General features: G+C 36.9%; 1 protein-coding gene across 6 annotated transcripts in view; it reads left to right on the plus strand.

Moving 5' to 3' along the window:
- Gabra3 (gamma-aminobutyric acid type A receptor subunit alpha3) overlaps positions 1–26,826 on the plus strand; it is a 240,401-nt gene that overhangs the window by 72,855 nt on the left and 140,720 nt on the right. For all 6 annotated transcript variants that reach the window (XM_042268890.2, XM_006991865.4, XM_042268889.2 and 3 more), the window contains one exon: positions 20,007–20,128. In XM_042268890.2, the coding sequence (XP_042124824.1) occupies positions 20,007–20,128 (122 nt within the window). The remainder of the gene's footprint in view (positions 1–20,006; positions 20,129–26,826) is intronic.

Genomic DNA, 26,826 nt, shown 5'->3' on the forward strand with positions numbered 1-26,826 from the left:
TTCTGTAACTAAGATGGGTAATGTTTACTCTTGGTCAAATGAGCAATCAAATCCTCAAGTTACTCAATGTCTTTAAAATAAGTAGCAATATCCAATGAATTTTCCTACCTTAACTTCTTTCTATCATGAAATAAAACATGCATATATAAATGTACATAAATATGACCACAGAATAAAAACAATTCTTTTTGTTTTACTTATCTTTGACAGAATTCCTGGGTTTTTAGGATAGGTTATTTAAAGTAAGAGCACCACTCAAAGTCTCTGGAGCAAATGATTTGTAGAAGGCATGCTCTCAAGAACATAAGGGGAGCAAGGGCAGCAAGATACAGAAAGGGATAAATTAAAAGGGATATAGTTCTTTGTGAGTTCGAGGCCAGCCTGGTCTACAAAGTGAGTTCCAGTAAAGGCGCAAAACTACACAGAGAAACCCTGTCTCAAAAAAACAAAAAAAAAGGGGGGGGGGACATAGTAAAGTTGTTACCTATCATATCAAAGTATTACATTTTATTTTCTATTTTTGATGTCTTTTATATCCACCTTTCTTTTTGACACATCCATTTAGGTATTCCACAAACACCTCAAACTAAGGATGACTAAAGTATCTCCTCTACCTCTCACTCTTTTCCAAAGAGTAAACACAACAAAACACTCCTTTTCCTTTTCCTTTTTCATATTTGAGTTCATAATACTATCATGTACCCAAGTGTTTAAGTCAGAAAATTGTAGTCATTTTTGCCAATTTCCTATCTTTCTTCTCCAAATTGGAGCAGTTACAAAATCTGCCAATTTTACCTTCTATATCTCTTAGATTATTTTATTTTCCTTCTGCTATCCCAGTTTACTTCAATGCTGTTTTCCACTTGGACTCCAGCAAGAGATTTTAGTTAGCTTACTGCCTAAAATTTTGATTCCATTCATCTCTATTCTGTAGCTGTTTTCTTCAATAATGCACACTAAATTATATATTTAAAGAATTAAATGCCATTTTCTTGTCTTGAGAGTAAAACCAGACCTCATAAACATGATGTTATAGGGGTTTTACTTACCTTGTTAACCTTATATCTTAGTCCTCCTACCCCAAAACTGTTTTTCAACATTCTTTACTTTCTTTTTTCAGGTTTATTAATTTATTATTAGTGATATAAAACATGTTTGTTTTATTTTAATTTTAAAATATTTTAATTAAAATATAATTAAATCATTTTTTCCTTTCCAGCTTCTCCCAAGTCCTCTCACTATAACTTCTTCCACATCATTCCTCTCAAATTGATAGCCTATTCTTCCCTATTATTGTGTGTGTGTGTGTGTGTGTGTGTGTGTGTGTGTGTGTGTGTGTGTGTGTACAAGTACATAAATACAAACTTAGCCCATTTTTATTGTTTATTTGTATATGCTTTCAGGACTGACCACTTTATGTTGGACAACCAATTAGAGGGATCATCCATAGGAGAGGTTAACTCTCCCTCTATCAGCAATCTTCAGTTGCCTGTAGTCCTTTGTCCAGGAATATGGCCCCCTGAGACTAACTCCCCTCTCCTTCTACATTATCATGTCCATTAATATTGCTATTTCAGTCTTGTTTATATTAACATTTTTAGGATATACTGTTTCACAACAGACTTCCTAGTATTTTGGATCTTACAAACTTATCATCCCTTTTATTTGATATTCCCTGAGACATACCAAACTGCTGTGGATGATTGATTGATAAGTAAAATGCTGATTGACCAGTAGCCAGGCAGGAAGTAGAGGCAAGACAAGGAGAGAGGAGAATTCTGGGAAGTGGAAGGCTGAGGCAGAGAGCCGTTGCCAGCCACGGCGATGAAAAGCATGATGTAAGATACCGGTAAGCCATGAGCCATGTGGCAAGATATAGATTTGTAGAAAAGGGTTAATTTAAGATATAAGAACTAGGTAGCAAGAAGCCTGAGCCATTAGGCCAAACAGTTTAAATAATATAAGCCTCTCTATTTGTTTACTTTGCTGTGGACTGGTGGGTAAGAGAGATTTGTCCTGACTATGGGCCAGGCAGGACCAGGAAAACTTCAACTACACCAAACTCTTATCTGAAAACTATCACTGTTAGAAATGACTCCTTAGGCTTGGAATACTTTAGTATTATCATAATATTATTTTATTGGAAATGATTATTTAAATAACCTTATTTTGGGTTTTCATTTGTTTTGTTTTTTACCTTACATTTTTGTTAGCATATATTTAAAGAAATTATGACATTCTCATTCATTGTATATAATGTATTTTGTTTATACTCACCCCATTGCCCTCTCTTGCCCCTTTCTATCTCTTCTTACCAATTTCTTTCCTCTTCATGAATGGAATCTATTTTGCTTTCATGTATCTTTTTAAATTCTAGATCTCATACATAAAAGAAAACAGCTAGTATTTATCTTTCTGATTCTAAGTTTTAGCTATTTTATTCCTTGGTATTGCCCCTCTAATTTTTTTTTTACATTTGACTTGTCCAATATTCTTGGAAATGGAATTTGCTCCTCATTACTTTTGTGAGGATGGTTATTTTAATATATTCTGTTTCTTTCTATCTTTTATCAGCATTTTACAGTAATCTCTGGGTTTGAGGGACACAAGACTGGACTTGTATTCTTAGAATTTTTGCATATTTATAGTCCCAATATGGGAAATTAAACCATTTCTCTCTAATTAGTTCCTTTAGTCTGATTTTCCTGGACTAAGATAGGTGTTCTAATAAGGTAGAGATTCTAAATGAATAAAACTCACCTCTTTGAGTCTTGAAGCTTTTATACTTTCACTTGTAGGATCAAGTTTCTAAAAATGTATTACATATTTTCCTATTGTCTTAAAGACTTTGAACAGAGTAGTTCCCTTTCTTGGTTAATTTTTGTTCTAAGAAAGAGCATTTATTATATTTTCTCCCACAGCTGCTTCTTATTTTTATCCTCAGTGTTGTCACCTTTCCTGTTTATATTGTTTTCTAACATCCTGCTTGAGCTTAGAAAAACAGATATTCAAGCATCTTAGCAATTATGTTAAACAAGAGGAAAATAAATGCTTTCTGAAACAGCAGAATAAAGTGTTTAGTTTTACAGCAAGGGAAAAATGATTATATAGATACCTCTTCTTGTTTATGCTCTTTCAAGTTAAAAATAACTCATGTTTTGTATGGATGAGACTACCAAAGACTTGGGTCTGGATATTAACTTTGACACTCTTTATATTTACTAGAAATAAATGAACTAACTCAAAATATATGGTGTATATTGACAGTTCTCATACTTAAAAGAGCTATTGTTTCCTTTTGTTTGTTTTTATATCTTCTTTATTATATGTTCGAAAAAATCCATTTGCTATATTACTTTGTCATTTATTTTATTACATCTCCTGTGCTTGATCTTCTAGCAGCTTTGATAGTCAATAATGGCCTATTCACTAGTTCTTAACTTCAATCATATGTTAGTACCAATAATTCTCAGTGTTTGGTGTTTGCAATTCAGAATTTGGGTTGTATTTGCAGAAGGTTGTAATACCAAAACTTGGAGGAAACCTCCCAACAATTTGTATTCAACCAGATGATCCAGATCATTCTAATGTAAAGTATACTTTGGGAAGACAGTTAATGTTTTCTAGGAACTAACAGTATAGTCAGAAATACTAGATCCTGGAGCTTTAGTAGGGCAGTTGTTGAAAAACACACATACAATATCTAATTTAATCTTAAATTTTATACTTAAATTGAGACTTGTAGCTAGAGTTTTCCTGCCTTGCCCACAGTCAGGACAAATCTCTGTCACCCGCCAGTCCCACAGCCGCTCAGACCCAACCAAGTAAACACAGAGACTTATATTGCTTACAAACTGTATGACCGTGGCAGGCTTCTTGCTAACTGTTCTTATATCTTAAATTAATCCATTTCCATAAATCTATACCTTGCCATGTGGCTTGTGGCTTACTGGTGTCTTCACATGTGGCTTGTCATGGTGACGGCTGGCAGTTTTTCTGACTCAGCCTTCCACTTCCCAGAATTCTTTTCCTCCTTGTCCTGCCTATACTTCCTCCTGCCTGGCCACTGGCCAATCAGTGTTTTATTTATTGACCAATCAGAGCAATTTGACATACAGACCAGCCCACAGTAGAGGCTAAGAAAGAAAAAAAATTTCCTAAGACTTCATAGTAAGTTATTAGAAAAGTCAGATCTAGAGCATAGTTCTCTGATACTTTATTATAGAGCAATTTCTCCTGAGGTAAAACCTTTCATCTTTGAAGGAAGCTTGTTATAAAATACAATTTGAAAAGGAAGGTAAAATGAGAGGATGTTCTAAAAAAAGGTAAAACCCTTTACACTGCAGAGAAGTTCATTAAGTTCAAGATGTAAATAATGTAATAGCTTCAAGAAGTCTCTGAAACTGACTAGATTCACTAGGTCTCTCCCTCCCTTAGTGTATATAAATAAGCTCTAAAGACTGCTTAGAGACACTTTCAGACAAGGTGAGATATCTGGAAGAAGCAGAGACCAGCTGATCTGACCAGAAAAGGCTCATGCCAACTGAAGTAACTGGAAAGGACACTATCCAACCTGTTGAGTTACCTGAAGGTTGAGTAGTGCACTCCAAGTTTCCAGCTTTTGTGAACTGTCACCCATGCTGAGATGGGCTTTTGGTGATGCCATTGTGTAAGTAATTCCCATAAAACTCATTAGTTCACCACGTTACACTTGGGTAATATTCATACTTTGGTCTGTTGTCAGTTCCTATCTGAAGTCAGGAGATATTTATTCATACCTCTCTGGAATAGTTTCACACAACATCCCTACTGCTATATTTTTGAGGCAAAGCTACAAAAAAAAGTTCAGATTTAAGTAACAAATACAGTTTACTACTTCTATTTTCTGATTTGATAGTCTGGCCATCAATAAATTAGAACTATATATATAAATAATATTAAGTTTAACTATCATGTAAGTATTCTTTTCTGGATACAAATGATCAACTATCAGTAATTAAGTAAAGGTTCAACAGGCACAGTCCCAACTAGTAAGTGAGTACCAAATGAATGTTATATCAAGATTTTTCAGTTTGCTGAGTCAGTATAGATCCCAAATGAAAAAAAATGAGGCACTTCATTGGAAACTATTTGAACAGGGTGAATTTGCAAAATGACTCACTGTGGTGTAGGTATAAGGAAGCCACAAGGAATAGATCAAGAACTCAAAACAAGCAGATGATAGATCATGGAAAGCATGTTTTCTTATAAGGTATGGAGATCTTTAGTTGAGGGAAGGAGGGAGCATAAGGAGATTTGAAAGCTCAGTAATTGTAAGCCTTAATTTACCTTTCTTTATGCAACATTTTAGCCATGGTGGACAAACTAAGTTGAATTCAGGGAACCAAGGAGCCTTATTAATATATTTACCACATGCCAGAATTCTGGAAAGAGAAAAAAAGAAAAATGTATCTGTTTTCTGGGTATTGTGGCACATGACTATAATTTCAGCACTTAGTAGGTGGGAGCAGAAAAATCAGAAGTTTGTATATATGGCATGGGATATATAAGACCCTTTCTCAAAAATTGTATCAAGGAGGGTAAATGAAAAACACTGGGGACTAAGAATCATAGTTGCACAGTTCAATGTGCATTAGAAGCTATAATCTAAAGTGATGTGACACTTGCATCAAGATTATATGGTAGTGCTGGGTGGTAGTGGTGCATGGCTTTAGTCCCAGCACTCTGGAGGCAGTGACAGTTGGATCTCTGTGAGTTCAAGGCCAGTTTCATCTACAGAGCTAGTTCTAGGACAGTCAGGATTGTTATACAGATAAACCCTGTCTCGAAAAAACAAACAAAAATGATTATACGGTACTGGCTGATATTTTAAGTTGAATTAAGGTGATGGGGAGTTCATTATTTCTTGTTATGTAACATAGCCTGACTTGGTGTCATTGCATCTTGAAACTTATATTCTCATGGCTAGAGAAAGGTATTTGGGATTAAGAGTATGTATTGCTTTTACAGAAGACCTGAGTTTAGTTCCCAGCACCTACATCCAGAGGCCTACAATCACCTACAATTTCATATCTAGAGGATCTGGAATTATCTCCAGTCCACCCAGGCCTGCAGCCACTCAGACCAGTAAACACACAGAGACTTATATTACTTATAAACTGTATGGCTGTGGCAGGCTTCTTGTTATCTAGTTCTTATATCTTAAATTAACCCATTTCTATTAATCTATCTTTACACATTGCTTCTCATGGTGGCAGCTGTAGCATCTCCTGACTCAGCCCTCCTGTTCCCAGAATTCTCCCCTTTCTTTGTCCTGCCTATACTTCCTGCCTGGCCACTGGACAATCAGCACTGTATTTATTAAACAAACAGAGCAACACATTCACAGCATACAGATATCCACAGCACTTCCCCTTTTCTTTTTTTTTCAAAAAGGAAGGGTTTAACTTTAACATAGTAAAATTATATATAACAAAACAATTATCAAGCAAGAATTATAGTTATGATATCTACTTGGGAAATTAAAGAATATATATATATATATATATATATATATATATATATATATATATATCTTATATTTGTGAGTCTAAGGTTTTATATCTAATTTATCTTAATCATAATTAAGGAAATTATAACTATCTAGTCTTCAACTACATCAAAGACCTCAGAAGGATATAAGGTTACCTGAAAAATGTAAGAAGGACAAAAGCAACTTTTGGGAGTCTTGAGAGAGTAGACAGAGACGGCTTGCAGCCTGGACAGTCATCCAAAGTTCTTCTGTAAAGTTGGGGCATCTGTCTTCAGCCCACAGGCCTAGAGTCTCTCACTTGCTTCTCTCTGTGTCCTGTAGAATGTCTGGCAGTTTCCTCTGTGAAGCAGGAACCTGATTTTGCCAAGCAAAGTTCAGTTGTCACCTTCCTATGGGTCCTGCATGTCCAGTCAATCAAACAGTCCAGGCAATAACAGTTTATTTCCCAAATGACTATTTTTGCCAAGAAGAAGATAAACTCCATATAGAGTGTCTTCAATGCCCATCCTCCTCTCTGAGGTAAATCAGTTCTGCCAGGAGCAGACATGTCTCACTGTCCAGAAAGTCTAAATTTTTTTTAAAAATTAAATGCCATATTCTGTAGGTCTTTGACATGTTTGAAGATTAGCTACCTAACTGAATTATATCTATGTATTCCTAGAAAATTTAACTAACATGGCTACAAGTTTGACAATCATAGAAGACTAATTATTAATCTGCATTTCTTAATTATCCATTACAATCTAAATGAGTTACATAAACAATATCTCAAATGAGAATAGAAATATATATATATAGTATAACAAAATTACGTTTAAACTTGTATCAATAAACTAAAATCTGTACCAATGTAAAACATTTTAAACAAGTTGCTGTTCTTTAAAACTAGGTTCATTAATCTACCCTTTTATCCTACCATATCTATATCCTATATATCTATATCATACCCCTTTTTTCGTTAGAAAGAGATCACATTCATAATCAACCTGTTTTAAATAAAAATATTTGTTTTTCTCGGTCCTATGCCAGAGGGATCTTCTGATATGGGACACAAGAACCTCTTAACCTTTTCTTTTAGCAATATGCCTGGGTTTAGAGAAGGAGTGAGACAATTCCATCTCTAAAGCCAGCTTGGTATATTTGGGAATTTGGGTGTAGCTTCTCTTACTACTTCCTGCTGGAGGGGGGTGCTGTATCTTATGGGGACACAAAGAAAATTTTAGGATAATGGAGTATTCCATGAGGGTGTATCGTCTGAGCCAGTTGCCTTGAAACTGTTCCGGATGTTGGATCATCTGGGCTATGGTGTCATCGGAAACCTTTTAGGTGGTCTTAGCTAGTCAAACCTGATGTATCTTAATCTTGAACAAATCCATAGCCTCTGGCTTTCTGTGGAAACAAAAGCAGAGCCTCCTTTCCGAAGCAACATGTCTTACATCCAAATTTTGAAGTCAAGGTACCTTCAAAGTATACATTTTGGCATAACTCAACAACTTTTACAATCAAATGTTTTTCTTCAGTTACAAATATCAAAGACAACATAATCCAGATTCTCTGTGTGATAGCCATGTTTATGTGGTTTATTACCTTTACTGTTTCTTTAAAGACTTTATTTTTAAAAACTATTTGTTTATATAACTGTATATATTCATTTTCTCTCTCTTTTAAGCCTATGTACATTTTTTACACACATTGTAAACTATTCCATCTGAATCAGTCTTATTGTGAATCTATTGCTTTAAACTGCAGTATTCTAAGACTGAAACGGCACTGTGGCTGCTGGATCTGCCCACCTCAGCTTCCCAACATGGTAGTGGTATGTTTTTTGCCAGGTCTGGGAGCCTTCAACTCTCAGAAATAGTGGGTCTACCAAAGCAGTATGTAGCCCAGAAGACTCTTTTTGTCTTGTACTAGCAAAGGCTAAATCTTAATGTGCCACTTGCAGAGGCCATACTGCAGGTCGAGCACACACACCAGGAACCCGCCATAGTAGATAGTAGCTCAAACATGCAGACTGCTGCTAACTTGAAAGAGACAACTAGGAACTGTATTTAGCTCCATTTTAGTATCTTTTAACTCAGGTTTTAGGTGAAAACTCTTGCCAACATGTTGGGCACCATTTGTAGCTGAAGAATTTCTCTCCAGCTTCCACCAAGTCCTGCCAGTCCTGGAGCCCACTTATAAAATAAACACACAGACTCTTACATTATTTAAACTGCTTGGCCATTAGCTCAGGCCTATCATTGTCTAGCTCTTACTCTTATATTTAGCCCATTTCTATTAATCTTTACTTTGCCACATGGCTTGTGGCTTACTGGTACCTTACATCTTCCTTGTCCTGGTGGTGGCTCCAGGCAGTCTCCTCCTTCCCTTCCAGTTCCCTCAATTTTCTTCTCTGTTAGTCCCACCTAGACTTCCTGTCTGGCTACTGGCAATCAGTGTTTTATTTATATAGAGCGATATCCACAGCACAGATATCCATAGCATGACACATTTAGTCTTAGTGGTCTTCTGTATTCATATTCACATAACTCCATGCAAGTATACATGCATACATATAATTTCACAATAATTAAAAACCATATTTCTCAGTTCTTTTAATCAGCATTGTAGCATGAAACTTAGACAGTCTTATTAATAAAAACAAACCTGGAGTCAGGTATTGGAGTGGATGCTAGAAGATCAGAGAAGCAGAACAAGCCACAGCCACCTCACCTTGCCAGTTCTTAAGCTGATCCTGTTTCCTCAGACTGGAAGCCTCTGAGTCCTCATCTAAATGGGTCTTAGATGAACTGCTGCTCAAAGCCTAAAAGATTAACCAGGCTATAATTCCTCATCCTCATGCCTTAAATACCTTTCTGCCTCCTGCCATTACTTCCTGGGATTAAAGGCATGAATCACCATGCTTGGTCTTGAACTCACAGAGATCCAGGAATGCTAGGATTATTATTATTATTAAAGGTGTGTGCTACCACTGTCTAACCTCTATGTTTAATCTTATGGCTGTTCTGTTCGCTGACCCCAGATAAGTTTATTAGAGTGCACAATATTTGGGGTAACATAATACCACCACATAGCATAAACTGACACCTTTAGTCACCACTTTATTAATTATGATTTGGAGTATAAGGGTGAAAAGAACAATCCTTTTATAATCACAAAATCAATACATTAGTATGTTTAGCACTAATTTGTCAAACCTTAAAATTTCAAAACCAAACTTTACACCTAAGATACTATCAATACTTAGTATATTATCCTGTGTAGGAATATCTTCTGCATTATGCTCCAATGAACAGTAAGTTACATTGCTAGCACAGAGTGTAGCTTAAGCAGAGAAGTGGGAGGTATTTCCTATACTGATCTAAAGGCTGCTTTCTTACAGTATCTACCAATTACAGGGCCCCATACAATTTCCATATATTTCTATGTAATAGCTATAGCTGAAAGTTTTACTCTGTCTCACTTGGCCTGCGGTCAGGACAAATCTCTCCTATGCACAAGTCTCACAGCTGCTCAGACTCAAGTAAACACACAGAAGCTTATATTAATTAAAACTGCTTGACTATTAGCTCAGGCTTACTACTGACTATCTGTTGCACTTAAACTCAGTCCATTTCTGTTAATCTATATGTTGCCACATGTTCCGTGGCTTTACCTGTGTGCCAGTACATGCTGCTTCCTGGATAGTGGGCTGGCATCTCCTCACTCAGCCTTCCTCTTGCCAGAATTCTCCTTGTCTGCTTGTCCTGCCTATACTTCCTGCCTGGTTACTGGCCAATCAGCGTTTTATTTATCAACCAATCAAAGTAACACATTCACAGCATACAGAATGATATTCTACAGCAAATAGCTCTTAAACTTCCTCCTTACTTTGTAATCTGCTATAGTAATTCTCATTTCCTTCAGATCCTCTCCTGATGTAATATGGTTTATCCTAGCTGGTTACTACTTAATACTTTTGTTAATTAGAATTGAAAGGCCTGTTTTGAGACAAGGTCTTACGATGTAGCCCAGGGTGGTTTTCAACTTGCAATTCTTTTGGCTTAGCCAAACTAGTGTTGAGATTTTAGGTGTTGGTGCCACCATGCCTGGCTTTTTCCTAAAAAAGAAGCAAAGCAAAAGAAAAAAACCCTGTGATTTTTGATGTATAACCCATGATGGCTTTACACTTGCTATACAGTGTAGGCTGACCTCAATATTGGATTGATCTCCTGCCTTAGACTTTTGAATGTTGGAACTACAGACAAGCACCAAAGATCTCAGGCTTATAATTAGATTTTTGAAAATTCAAATTGAAATTTTATACTTGTATTTATAGTTTTTTTATTCCATCATGTTAATTTAAAGCTTATATTTTACTATGTATGAAACACTATTCTAAAGGCTTTCTATAGGTTCATCTGTATGTAATACAACAAAACAATTAGTTTGGTGATTCTGTTAGCCCATTTTAGAGATTAAATATGGAGATAGAAATTGAGTTGACATAGCTAAAGAGTTACAGAGCTCAGATTGAAACCGACAGAGCCTGGTGATAGTCCCTATTCTATCAGTCACTTACAGTGTTTTGTTTTTCACAATAAGAATTAGCTGATATATAGTACTCTTTCAAACTTGACTACTTTATTGTCTTAACCACATGACTTGGTAGAGTGTAGTTTTCCTATAGCACCTGGAGATCCAGGAAATGCCATTTGATTATTTTTACCTTGTAAAATGGAAATGTTGTATTTGTGATATAGTACAAAGATATGCTGTGGGATGTCTTTCTGCATGCTGTGAAGGTACTGATCTGATTGATTGATAAATAAAATGATGATTGGCCAGTAGCCAGGCAGGAAATATAGTGTAGGTGGGTTAAGGAGAGAGGAGAATTCTGGGAAGTGGAAGGCTGAGTCAGGAGACACTGCCAGCTGCCACCTTGAGAAGTGAGATGTAAAGATACTGGTAAGCCACAAGCCACGCGGCAACTTATAGATTAATAGAAATGCGTTAATTTAAGATAAAAGGAGTTCCTGGGCTAAGCCTAGATCCCATCCCTGGGCACCAGCCACTCCGGGGAAGACCTGCCCAACTTGGCCCCAGGTTCTGGCCACCAGGCAGGTTCCCTTCTAGCCCTACCGGGAAGGCTCCTCTTCTCCAAGACCCCCGGCAGACCCTGCAATCTCAACACCCTGCCCCCATGCCCATCATCGCCTGAGAACGCAGCCACTTCCTGAGGCTTAGAGACCAGCCTCCAGCTCCCATCCTGCCCTGGCCTTCCCATCTGGACAAGAGCTCCCATCCTGCCCCAGACCTCCCATCTGGACAAGAGCTCCCATCTGGACAAGAGAGAGAGACTTCCTGAATCTGTCAGCTCTGTTTGAACCAAGTGCGCTGATAAGACCAAGAATGAACCACTAGGAGATGGGCAGACATCAAGACAGAAGTACATACAACAAAATGAAGAGCAATACAGCATCACCAGAACCTAGCCCTCCTCCAACATCTAGAACTGACCATCAAAAAATGGAAGAAGCAGAAGAAACCAGCCTTATGAATAACATCATGAAGAAGGTAGAGGCTTATATAGAGGAAAAGACAAACAAAAAATGAGAAGAACTCTATAAATTTAAGATATAAAAGCTAGATAGCAAGAAGCCTGCCACAGCCATACAGTTTATAAGTAATATAAGTCTACATGTTTACTTGGGTCTGAGTGGCTGTGGGCCTGGGGAGACTGGAGAAATCCCCAGCTACAAAGATGGGTATATGAGGCCATGAGTAGGTAAGCTCCATAGATGATGCTTTGACTTCTTATTGCATAATGTCAGTTTTGCTGATGTTTCATTTGGTCATTTGTTTAAGGCAATGACTTTCAGGAATCTCCAGTGTAAGGATTTCAGCCTCTAGGATGGACTGAAAAGCTTTGAACTAGTGTCCAGCTTATTGCTTTAATCAGAGTGGTGGGTATCAGATAAGGATCAAATAGTGGTAGGCTAGATAATGCTTCTGATACTATAGCTTTCCTATTTTATATTATTTTTCTACACAGAAACTTTATTATAAATCATTTATAGATTGGTTTATGAAAGTTCTCTTATCAGAATGTTGCCTCATATATTAGTACCATTGTTATAATGATTCAGATAAAATATGAGAGACTTGGAAAATTATGCACCCCTATAGCAGTGTTTTAAAGTAAATAAACCTTGACTTCTTTGCAAACTTTGGATTGTTAGTCATTTGAAGTTGATCTCTGCCTATGTTTCTTTGTAGAATCATGTATCCACAGTCTGTTACTTTGCTGTTTCATCATCTACAACACAGAGTAGTTAAGTATTCCAGGGTGTTGGCCTCCTCTTGACCATTTCTCAATCCTGGAGATACCACTTGGGCACGTTCTGAATCCTAAAGCATAAATTGGAATTCAGTTCAAATGCCCAAATTTCTAGAGCTCAAAAACAAGGAGAAAAAGTAGAACAGTTTTCTGTATTTATTTCTAAGTAATGGAAAGAAAAGCAATTTAAATGAAAGTGAACCCAAATCATAACAATAAATTCATGTGATGTGTCATACTTTTGAGTTCATTTTTTGTTTACTTATTTTGAAGTTGACTCATGAAACTGCTTTAATAATGAATAACTTGTATTGACTTTTGTCAGTCTTTGTGATTATATACAGAAATTCCTTTTATGTGCATAAGAAAACATGAAGAATTTAGTCTTTATTTTAAATAAACTTGGAAAGACAAGTTAATGTGTACAGGTGGGGCACATGTTGAGTCGTTGTGTCTCAAGCCGAGTTTTCTAGCTTACCAGTCTGTGTAAGCTATTTACAAAAAAGAACAGCTGTTTTTGAGAAAGATCATATGTCACTTTTTGTCTCTGTGGAAAAAATACTGAAGGAAACAATTTAAGAGCAGAATGATTTATTTTGGCTCAGAGTTTCAGAGATTTTAGTCTGTGGTCACTTGGGTGCATTGCCTCTGTACCTATATGTAGTGAATCAGAGCATTATGGCAGCAGGATGTTGTGGAAAAGCCACTTATTTCATAGTTTCTAGAAAAGAAGAAAGGTGGGGGACACACACACAGACATAGAGGCAGAGAGAAAGAGATGGATGAGAGAGAGATACAGAGACACAGAGAGAGACAGAGAATACACACACACACACACACACACACACACACACACACACTCACACACTCACATACCATTCAATGGCAAACTCCTAGTGGCCTGTTTTCTCCACTAGACCCCAATTACTAATAATACACAATAAAAACTAATATAAACTATTCAGATCACTTTTCAATATGACTATCAGCTGAGGACAAAACCTTCAAAATATGAGCATTTGGGAGGACACTTTATATCTGAACCATAATAAGTTATATACACATGTCCTAGTCAAACTCCATTCATTCTTTATCAAATACCTTCTTACAGATAGTACAATGTGTGCAATTGGATTTCAGGTGTTTCTGATTACTACCTGAATAATGTGTAATGAATGTTCTTAGGGTTGAATTTTCAGTTTGATTTCACACTAATAGTAAAGACTGCTCTTGAAGAATGAAAAACTTGAGAATACTAAGAAATGAAATAAATTGACCTGTCTATAATTTCTGATCCAAATGTGAAGTAGTGGAATTTATAACTGTAAACATATATTCAGAACATATATAGAATGTTATGAATGTCAGACTAAGGAACTGGGATTCTATTTGATAATCCTTCAAAATTTGTGGAAGCCTAGGGAAAAGTAGAGAGAGATGATCTGCCCAGTATTTTAGAATCATTTTTTAATAAAAGTTTATTTTCTTCTAGGAGATATGCAGAATTAGGGAAATTGCCATTATTTTATTGAAATGCATTTTTCTTCTCACTGGATGGTTGTATGAACTGCATCAGCAACTCTACAGCTGTGCTTCTCTTGCTTTCCCTAAACATAAACACACTGTGATCCTTAATGAGGTTTAACTAATACTTGTGGTACTGGCATTCAGTATTTAATCTGTACATGGTCTATTAACTTTTTCTCATAGCCTAAAATTACACATATTTTAAAGGCTTCTCATTTCATTATTAAAAGTTTTGGGGTAGAAATTAAACAGTTCTCACTTGCAAAGTAATTTACTTACCCCTTCCCAAGCTTTCTAAAGTAGGGAATATTGTTTTACATGCAGTTGACCTGCCACCAAGAATGGGGGACATCTCTCAAGGCTCTATTCATAGGTGAAGAGCTACAGACAATTAATAGCTGCTGAGAGAAGGAGAATCAGTCTTCTTCAGGGATGAGGACCTCCAATAGGTTATCCAATCCCAAGTGTTTAGTTATAAACATATGCACATATAAGGAACATTTAGCATAGTATATTTATATGTACAGATGTACACCATATCCTATATAACTAAAGATTTGACAGGGAATATGGAGGACACAGGAGGAGTTGGGAGTAGGAGGCGGTGTAAATGATTTAAGTACAGTACTCACACATTAAATTCTCAAAATATAAGCATTTATTTTATTCTATTTTATTTATTTGTCTCTCATATAATACATCCCAACTACAGCCTCTTCTCCTTTTCCTTCTTCCAACTCTCTACCTCACTTCTCCCCCAGATCCATTGTTCTTCTGTTGCTCTTCAGAAAAGAGCAGGCATCTGTGGTGGTATTGTGTTCCCCAAAATATTGTGCATCCTAATAAACTTATCTGGGGTCAGAGAACAGGACAGCCACTAGATACAGAGGCTAGAAAATGTTGGCACTCATACCTTTAATCCTAGCATTTCAGAAGCAGAAATCTCTCTGGATCTCTGTGAGTTCAAAGCCACATTGGAAACAGCCAGGCATGGTGACACACGCCTTTAATCACAAGAAGTGAGCCTTTAATCCCAGGGAGTGATGGCAAATAGCAAAAAGGTATCTAAGGTGTGAAGACCAGGAACTAGACACTTTTCGCTGGTTAAGCCTCAGGCTTTTGAACAGCAGTTCAGCTGAGAGCCATTGGGATGAGGACACAGAAGCTTCCAGTCTGAGGAAACAGGATCAGCTGAGGAACTGTCAAAGTGAGGAAGCTGTGGCTTGTTCTGCTTCTCTAATCTTCCAGCATTCACCCCAATAACTGCCCTCAGGTTTGATTTTATTAATAAGACCTTCTAAAATTCCTGCTACAGGCATCCATGGAATATTAACCAAACACAGCATAACAAGATGCAATAAGACTAGGCCATATACCCTCTTATCAAGGCTGGACAGTTGGAGGAAATAGGTCCCTTGAGTAGGCAAAAGAGTCAGACACACCCCAGTTCCACTGTTAGGAGTCCAACAAAAACCCCAAACTAAAGAATCACAGCATGTATGCAGAGGGCCTGGTACAGACCCATGCAGGCTCCATGGTTGCCTGTTGCTGGAGAATTTCTCTCCTGCTCCTGCTGCCAAGTCCTGCCAGTCCCAGAGCCCACTTATAAAATAAACACACAGACTCTTACATTATTTAAACTGCTTGGCTATTAACTCAGGCCTATCATTGTATAGCTCCTACTCTTATATTTTGCCCATTTCTATTAATCTTTACTTTGCCACATGGCTCGTGGCTTACCGGTACTTTACATCTTCCTTGTCCTGGCAGCGGCTCCAGGTGGTTTCCCTTTCCTTTCTCCTTCCTCAATTCTCCTCTCTCCTTGTTCCGCCTATACTTTTTGCCTGGTCACTGGCCAATCAGTGCTTTATTTATATAAAGCGATATCCACAGCACTTCCCCTTTTTTCTTTTTTAAGAAGGAAGGTTTTAACTTCAACATAGTAAAATTACATATAATAAAACAATTATCAAGTAAGAATTACAGTTACAATATGAAAGAAGATATTTATCTTATATTTGTGAGTTTAAGGTTTTATATCTAACATCTTTTATCATAACTAAGGAAAATTGTAGGTATCTAGTCTTTAACCACATCAAAGACCTCAGAAGGATATAATACAGTCTCTGCAAGCCTTTATATTAAAAAAAGAAAGAAGCCATCTATATTGAGTGGTGGGGATAGAACTGACACCTTAATTATTATCAATTATCTTATTCTAATCCCCTGAAATAACTACCAATATATTTTTATGACTAAATAATTATTAAAATTGCTTAACCCACAGATAGTGTGTTGGTAGCCTAATTGTTATTATTTATGGAAAATTATCATTATCTTATTTGATCTAATCAACAGTGATAGATATGAAGAATAATGGTTATGGTTATGGCATCCATCTCATCAATTTAATATGCACATATCTCTGTATAGTTTCTTTCTTTCATTGGTGCTACTGTTTCCTAGGTAAAGGGAAAAGAATTATGTGATCTCTAAGGTCCTCAATTATCATGATGTACCATGGCTATTTTCCTAAATTATCTTTGGATAAGCAAAAGCTACAATATCTTGTTCTACTTCAGTTATTGAAAAGAAGGTTCCAATGAGTGTTCTACTATAAAACAACATTTGGTTCTCTATGCAAGAGAAAATGTATCAGTAAAAAGTATAAAAATCATAGAGAAATTAACTAAAAATATTTTTGGCTTGAATTTAGCATTGACATTTTATTAGTTCCTTGAGAATCTTGATCAAGTGTAAAATAGAGAAATTCACTGAGAATATTTGAGGCTATATTTAGCATTGACTTTTAAAAAAATATTTAGTTCTATGAGAATCTTTGATGTCTTGATTATACTCACTACCTACTTCAGCTGTTCCCAGATCCACTACTCTCTTCTGTACACATCTAATTTTGTGTCCATCTCCCTTCCTTTTTCATTTTTACAACCATCGAATCCAGTCTACACTACCCATTTATTCCTGAATACGTGGTCTTCCACTGGAGCATCATCAACCTATCAGGGGTCTCATTCTTAAAGAAAAGTGACTCTTCCTCTCTCAATAGTCAGTAACTAACAATACCTCCTCATGAAGTGGTAGAATTTCATGTTAACCTCCCCTCTTCATGCTGAGATTTGGTCTGTCTTGAGCTTTCACTAGTGTGCATGCTGTGAATCCAGATAAATTTCCTTGTCAGTCACCACCTCTAACACTTACAATCTTTCAGTCCCCTCTTCCACAATGATCTTGGAGCATTGGGAGGTGGAGATGTGATATTGATGTCCCATTTAGGGCTACAAATTCTACAGTCTTTTATTCTCTGTACCCTGATCAGTTGTATGTCTCTGTATTAATAGCTATCTATGGAAAATAGAAGCTTCTCTGCTGAGGGTTACAAGATGCATTAAGAATACAAACCCAATTAAAATTAGGTTATAAACCTGAACAAAGAATTCTCAAAAGAATACAAATGGATGAAAAAAATTTTTTTTTAAAATGACATCCTTAGCCATTAGGGAAATGCAAGTTCAAATTAATTTCAGATTTCATCTTACCCTACTCAGTATGGCCAAGATGAGAAAACTTAAATGAAAGCAAATACGTGCATGGATATGGGGAAAGAGGAACATTCAGTCACTGTTTGTGGCAGTGAAAACTGGTGCAGACACAATAGAAATAATATGGAAATCACTGTGGAGGTTCCTCAAAAAGCTAGAAGAAGATCCACCACATGATCTAGCTAAACTACTCTTGGGTGTATACCCAAATCTTGTATAATATTAGAGGGACCAGCCTTAATATTATACATCCCAGGGGCTCAGGAGAGAGAACTATTAACAGCTAGGACTCTTTTCGGGAAATAGAATCTCAGCACACGGAACTCTATAGTCCACTTGCTTTAATTCCTCTTGCATAACATCCTATATACACAGCTTCAGTTCTGTTCTCCTGTCTAGCTCCTTTCTTGCCTGATTTCTCTCTATACTTATCTATTGCTCCCTCTAAGTTCTATCTTAATTCTCTCCTCTTAATTCTGCCTCAACTAGGTCCTTTTCAGCTTGTTCTTACCAAGCTAGTATTTCCCTGTCTGGCTCTTCCTCATCTTCCATCTCATTCCTCTAGTACTCTCTTCTAGCCCTTCAATCTAGTTCTTCCCCATCTGTTTGTTCCTCTCAAGTTCTTACCCATCTAGTTCTTCCATTCTCTTTTCTCTTCTCCATGCTGTTCTCTGTCTACAGAAAATGCCTGCCTTTTCTTTCCTTGGGCACCTGGTTCCCTGCCTCCTTAGGAATGTTTTTTTTTATCTCTCACTTTGATATGTAAAAACTTCTTTTGTTCTCAGTCAAAATGCTCTGGAGAACCATCAGGCCTCCTCAAGGCCAGGGGATGGTCTGAGCTTCATTAGCACAGGAAACTAGGTGCTAGACTAGGTGTCTAGTCTCCTGCTAGCTTGTCTCCTAAGCTCAGCAGGGCAGTTAGTAACTTAGTCGGTTCAGCAAGTCTGGGAAGCTGAACTGTTTACCAATTGGTCTGGGCACACAAGGATTTCACAGCAGAAGACAGCTGGAATATTAAAGGCTGGGTAACACCAAATATTCATAATAAATGGCTTTTCCTTTTGACAGACTCTTGGCCGGTCAAAGTTCAGCTTTAATGCACAGCTGATTCTCTATGATATATTCTTGCAGCCCACAAGACCCAAAGGACTCCATTTCATACTATATAGATGCCTACTGCTCAGCAATGTTTATTGCTTCTCTTTTTACAGTATCCAACAAATGGAAAAAGCTGAAATGTTCAGTATCTGAAGAATGAATAAAGAAAATGTGGTACCTTTACACAATGGAATATTATTTAGTGATTAAGAAAAATAACTGTGACAAACAAACAAAACAATAATCCTTGTTCTCTCTAATAACACAAAGCTCCTCTTATATAGAGTAAAAATATCTATCATAGTGTTTGGGCATGATTATATGTTCAGAAAAGCACATGGTACTCAGAAGGGCTTTCAGAAGGCATCCAAATCAAAGAAGCAGGATGGAGTAGAAAATCAGAGTTTTCAATTATTGTCCTATCTCTGCCTCTGTTAGTGATGAGTGTGAGAAAATTTGGTTTCTTCTCTCAGCTTGTTTCTGCATGCATAAAATGAGAGAGAAGAGACAGTCTGTATTTTCTAAACTACTACTGGCTTTGGTTGCTGTCTCCATATGGTGGGGCCTGAGGGTAGTTCAAGGTTTTATCTGACTCTGTTCTGTGATCATGTGTCTCTCTGGACTATATTGGAGGTTAAGTTCTCAGTAATAACATTTTCTTCTTTAATTTGAACAATCAAATGTCTGCCAGGTATTGTTCCCAGCAGCATTGTGTCCAGGATTTCTGTTTGTTTGTCTGCTGCTGAGATGAGGCTGGAACATGTACCTGGCAAACTTCATGCAGATGTAGAAGGAACAATGCAAGTGTTGAGTACTGTTCTTCCTACACAGGCAATTATTGTAGCAAATAGAAATTGCTTGCTCTGTGGTCAAGACGTACAGCTATTAAATTTGCCTTGTCTACTTAGAATTCAAATGGTTAGTCATGTAATTGTTGCCTATTAAGAACTCTTATTTTCCTTTGCAGACTCTCTCCCAAGCATGCTCCAGATATTCCTGATGACAGCACTGATAACATCACTATCTTTACTAGAATCTTGGATCGGCTTCTGGATGGCTATGATAACCGGCTTCGACCTGGGCTTGGAGGTCAGTTATTCTTTGAAAAGCCCTCTGCTAAGATATTGCCCCTTAAAAAAGTAATAAAATGCCTTCTATTGACCATGGGGCTTAGTGTACAGATGAGTTTCTTCACTCTGAACATTAGAATTTCATTCTAATCTTTCACTTCAGTGAGTGACCTCGCATCTAGTTTTGTAGGATTTCATTAAGCAAGACAAATACATTATGCTATGGGTTATGTTGAATGGCAAGTATGCAGGTATATGTGTTTAATTCTCCCCAAACAATTTCATAGTCACATATAATATGCCTTTTATTGTTAAAGACTTCATTATATAATTCCACAAAACAAAGGAATTATTTTTATAAATAATACACATACAACTTAACCTAATACTCATTTCTAATTTGTGTTCCTATTCAAATTTCCTAATTATAACCAAAATGTCCCTAATAACAATGTCCCTTGATTTGGATTCTATCCAGGCTTGAATATCACCATGCCCTTTTAACCCTAAGGTATTCTTTGTTCATTTTTGGAAACAAAAGCACAAGAGCTAATTGGACCTTTCTTGGGGAATTATTCCAGGAGACTCTGTGTGTGTGTGTGTGTGTGTGTGTGTGTGTGTGTGTGTGTGTGTGTGTGTGTGTTTATGTGTGTGCGTGTGTGTGTGTGTGTGTGTGTGTGTGTGTGTTTGTGTGTGTGCATGTGTTCAGTATTTAAATCTTAATGTCTACCAGGTCATGTACCCTGGAATTACAGCTTTTCAGCTTATACTTAATAGTTAACATATGGAGAAATGCTAATATTGAGACTACTCTGCTCTTCTTCCAACTATTATCTTGCATAAACAGTGACAGTGATGGCTATAAATCCATTATATATCCTATATATTTTGAAGAGGGCATTATTAAAAGGCATCATGTGTATTTCCCTTTAGTTAATTAGCTAATCACCTGTATGAATTTTCTTATCTTAATGCATTTGAAAACAACATTATTCATTTTGGTGAAAAATTTAGCTTCCAATTTGCCATATTTGCCTACTCTGAATCATTTCAGTTTGGCTTCTGTGTTCTGTTGATATGGTTATGCCATGTTTTGAAAAATTGTTTAATAGAAGTCATGATTCATTTTTGACTATCTTGTGTATTGACTGATTCATCCTACCAATCAGTCACTTTTCAAAAATAGATCTTTTGTAAGGAGTTATATTCTGAGTGCTAGGTGTTCTTTTTGTAATAGTAGCATCATTGCTTCTGTTTCAGTGAACAGAACTTAGAAATGTTAGACATACATGTGTGTATGCACACATATGTGCATTGACATGCTATGTAAAAACCTATATATAGTTATAAACACATGTACACAAATAAGTACATATGCATATCATTGTAGATGTTTATGTATGGTGCATTTATATTGATAATACTAATTCCAGCATAGCATAGTAGTTTTATTATTTTATTTACTCAGTTTTTCACTTCATCTTCAAACAATTTTTGGATTTACTACACCCTACCATTAAAATACACATTTCCTAAATAAATTTAAAAACACTATTTCCAGGATTTTTGTTAATTGTTTTTAGAATAACTCTATATGACAGTTATGTGATAGAAATAATGCATTGCTGTAGGGCAGTATTGGAAGAAGAGACCAATCATACATTAATTGTATTTATCCTGGATAAGTGATTATGGGAAAGAACAAAGTTTGTGACAAATTGCAGAGTCAGAAAAGTAAGGTGTTAGGGGAAGAACAGGATCCCTTTTAGTTCTGGCTTATGTGATTCAGTAGCGTACACTGGAAAGGAATCACTGCTTTTTATTTTTTTTATTATTTTTTTTTTGGAGTTGTTGAACAGGGAATGTACTATGAAAAGGAAGAAGATGCAAGGTGGAAGGAAATTATCTACACCACAGAATTGTCCCCTGACCTTGAAACACATACTGTGTAATGTGTGCTCCACTCACAAAATATATAATTGCATGTTAAAAAATAAATGTCAAAAATATGAGATGAGATTTTTACTCTGGCTAAATTGAAAATACAGGGACCACATTTATCTTCTCATTTTGCACAACAACTGCAAAGTGAACAAACACACTGAGTAATGTTCTTCAGAAACTGAACAAAGGTAGCACATGATAGTGATTATTAAAATGCAGGAAACAAAGTGAGCTTCCCAATTGTAGCTGCTGACTGCTTGGGAACCCTAATAATGCCTGCTGGGCTCCTTAATGACAAGATAAAGTGGAAAGACTTGAGAAACTGAGGATATTAGCCTCTTTAGTCTAGGAGATGAAATCCTTACTACTAAGAACATAATGAAGTAACATGAAGAAGAGGGAGGAAGGCAGGGAAAGAGAGAAAAAGTAAGAGAAATAGTGAGACAAAGAACCAGAGTAAGACCCAGAAATCTGCAGAGGAGCCTTTGTAAGCTTTCAGGCAAGTATTTTCTGGTTATTCATACAATGCAACAATCTAAGGTAGGATGAAAGCCAACTTAAAAATAGGGAGGAGCAACAGAGTTGAGAGTAACTTATGTTTCTACTAAAGACATACTACATTGAGTACGAGGTAGGATTTTTCTGAAGGATAGAGACTCAATGAGATTCAATAATATTCTAATACTAAAAGCTGATCTAGTCATACATACCAAAGCTTAAAGTTAAGCTTCAAAATAACTTGATACCATAACAAATGTCAAGAATATCTATGTTTATAACATAAAACCTAATAGCTGGCCAGGCAGTGGTAGCACATGCCTATAATCCCAGCACTCAGGAGGCAGAGCCAGGTGGATCTCTGTGAGTTTGAGGCCAGCCTGGTCTACAGAGGGAGATCCAGGACAGGGACCAAAACTACACAGAGAAGCCCTGTCTCGAAAAACCAACAAAAAAAAAAAAAGAAAAAAAAGAAAAAAGAAAAGAAAAACAAACAAAAAAAACAAAAACCTAATAGTCAATGAAGAAGACTTCACAATGGCTACTGTCCAGTCAAAAATTTTTGAGTATGGAAAAAAATTACATGATTAGATAAAAGGTAGATTAGTGAATCTACTCTAGAAGAAAAATGATATACAAATAGTAGGATACAAGGTAGATTATTGGATGTACTCTGAAAAGGAAAGAGAGAGGATATAGATATAAGATAAAGGGTAGATTATAGAATATATTCTGAAAAGAAAAAAGAGACTATATATATGATAAGATAAAAAGGTAGATTATTGAATCTACTTTTAAAAGGCAACTACTAGTTTTAAATATTTTACATTGGATTGGATTTTTGTATATTGTATACAAATTTTGTATTGGAGTCACCAAAATAGGATAAATAATGAAATTTTTTGTCTGAATTTGTCAAATGTTAATGAATTGGACATTGTTAATGTAATTCTTGACAGTATATATTGTATATACTTATTGTACTTTTGTATATAGTTTTTCTTATAGTAGTTATAACTTTTTTATTTAGACAAAAAAAGAGGAAATGTGGTGATATTTTATTTGTGCTCTAACAAATAAAACTTATCTGGGAGTCAGAGGACAGAACAGCCACTAGATAGACATAGAGGACAGAAAAATGATGGCACACACACCTTTAATCCTATCACTCAGAGGCAGAGATCCATCTAGATCTCTGTAAATTCAAGGCCACACTGGAAGCAGAGCCAGGTAGTAGTGGCACACACCTTTAATCTCTGCACTTGAAATCTCATATCTTGCTTGGGAAGGACACAGGTCTTTAATTCCAGGAAGTGATGGCAGGAAGCAGAAAAGGTATATAAGGCATGAGGACCAGGAACTAGAAGCTTTTAGCAGCAGGTCAGCTGAGACCCTCAGAGGTGAGGACTCAGAGGCTTTCAGTCTGAGGATTCATAGATACAAGATCAGCTAAGTGAGGTGAGGTTGGCTGAAAAAAGAAGGCTAACACATGTCTAAAACACTAACACTTAAAGTCAGAAAGAGTCAAGTTGGAAGAGGTCAGGAAATTGAAACGGAGCATGAAAGAAAGTAGAGGTGGGGATAGAGGGGTGGGAGTGATGTTGATGCAGTGTACACACATCAATATAATGATAAATGGTAATTTAATAAAAAGTAAAACAAACTTTCTAGCTAAGAGAAAAGTACTTTAAAGTTAAAAATATTAGTAGATAAAATTAAAATGAGGGGATAACATGCACTATGTTAACACAAATCAAAAGAAGACTGGACTTATTCTTTTAATATCAGGAATACAAATAAAGTGCAAAGAACACTGATGTGAGTAAAGGAGATTATTTCATAAGGCTAAAGAATTACTTCATCAAGAAATATGATAATATAAAAGATTCCTGAATTGATATCTGAGCTTGTGGATAAATTAAGAAAAGCTGAGAAAGAATGGAGAAAGAACTACAGTTCAAATTTCAACCCTGTTTTCTCAAATGAAACACAGAGAACAAATATAAGCAGCAGAAAATTAGCACACATTAACAACCAATTGACTTAAATGCCATTCCAATCATCAATAACAGAAAGATATTCTTTTCAAGTTTCCTGGTAATATTTCCCAAGGCAGATCATATTCTGGTTTATAAAATTAAAAGAATGCTGATATGATGATTTCATGCTTGTAATTTCAGCACTCTGGAAGCTGATACAAGAGGATAGTAAGTTCAAGACCACCTTGGGGTTCATTGTAACATTGAGATTACTCTAGGATACATAGAACACTTGAAACCAGCCTAGGATACATGCTGAAACTCTCTCTGTCTCTGACTGTCTGTCTGTCTGTCTTTTGTGTGTGTGTGTGTGTGTGTGTGTGTGTGTGTGTGTGTGTGTGTGTGTGTGTGATACACATGTGCATGTGGAGGCCACATGGCAACTTTCTGGAATGCCATATATCTTTTGCTGGCCTGGAGCTGACTAATTAGACTATAATGGCTGACACTGAGGCCCAAGGATCTCTGTCTCTGTCTTCACAGCACTGAAATTACAACTGCACCCCTGTGGGAGCCCGTTCTCCGGTTCCTCGTGGCTTTACCCAGCAGGTCCACATAGAGGATGATTAGGACCACGGACCTGAGTGCAGGTGTCTGAGATGGTCTGCACTTGGCTGTGCTGGGGGAGGAGGTCTTTTGCTCCACCCCTTGGCATCTCTATAAAAACCCTGGGGCAGAGACAGTCGGGGCCCATTGGAAAAGGTTCCAGGCCCTCTCGAGGCTATCCTTTATTTTCTATCTGTTTATCTCCACAAGATTCTCCGCTATAAATCCTTCTATCTAATATTTCCTGTTGATCGCACTCAAGAAAACTCTTGGAAGCTGTGGGGATGGTGGGTAAATGCCCCACACACCCCAATTGTGCAACAATTTTTACCCGGATTGTGGTGCTTGATTTCAGGTCTTTATGCTTTGGAGACAAGTGTTTTCTTGACAAATCTCTCCCTAGCCCCAAGAAATGGTCTCTTTAAGTCCAGATTGACTATTGAAATAGAGGAGAAATTCACAATGTACAATGCTTGCTCTTTAGCCAAATGTAACTGAGAATACAGGGAAATGCAAATCAAAATGACTCTGAGATACCATCTTACACCTGTCAGAATGGCTATAATCAAACTGAAGACAGCTTATGTTGGAGAGGATGTGGAGCAAAGGGAACACTCCTCCACTGTCAGAGGGAATGCAAATTTGTACAGCCACTCTGGAAATCAGTATGGTGATTTCTCAGAAAATTGGAATCAATCTACCTCAGGACCCAGCTATACCACTCTTGGGCATATACCCAAGGAATGCTCAATCTTACCACACGGACACATGCTCAACTATGTTCATAGCAGCATTGTTTGTAATAGCCAGAACCTGGAAACAACCTAGATGCCCTTCAACTGAAGAATGGATAAATAAAATGTGGAACATATACATATGGAGTGTAGCATGAATCTTAAAAGTTCTTATTAATGGAATCAAATCTGAGCCAGGTATTGGGGTGAACACTGGAAGATCAGAGAGACAGAAAAAGCCACAGCTAACCTCACCTGGCCAATTTCTCAGCTGATCCTGTTTCCTCAGACTGGAAGCCTCTGTGTCCTCATATCTGAATGGCTCTCAGCTGAACTGTGCTGCTAGAAGCCTGAAAGCTTAACCAGCCAAAGCTTCTAGTTCCTGGTCCTCATGCCTTATATATCTTTCTGCCTTCTACCATCACTCCTTGAGATGAAAGACTCGCCCCCTGGGATTAAAGGCTTGTGTCACCATGTCTGGCTTTTTCCAATGTGGCCTTGAACTCACAGAGATCCCAGATGGATTTCTCCCTCTGGAATGCTAGGATTAAAGGCATGAGTGCCACCATTTTCTAGCCTCTGTATCTAGTGGCTGTCCTGTTCTCTGACCCCAGATAAATTTATTAGGGTACACAATTTTTGGGGAACACAATACCACCACAATGGAGTACTACTCAGTGGTAAAAAAACAATGACATCATGAAATTTGCAGGCAAATGGATGGAACTAGAAAATATCCTGAGTGTAGTAACCCAGACTCAGAAAGACAAACATGGTATGTACTCACTTATAAGTGGATTCTAGATGTAAAGCAAAGGATAACTAGACTACAACCCACAGCTCTAGAGAAGCTAGCTAACAAGGAGGACCTTAACATGAACATGTAGATAACCCAGCATAGGAGAAATAGATGAGATCTACATGACCAAACTGGGAGTAATGGGGGTAATGGAGGG

This window comes from Peromyscus maniculatus, chromosome X (genome assembly GCF_049852395.1).
Source record: "Peromyscus maniculatus bairdii isolate BWxNUB_F1_BW_parent chromosome X, HU_Pman_BW_mat_3.1, whole genome shotgun sequence".
In the NCBI taxonomy this organism is placed as follows: Eukaryota; Metazoa; Chordata; class Mammalia; order Rodentia; family Cricetidae; genus Peromyscus; species Peromyscus maniculatus.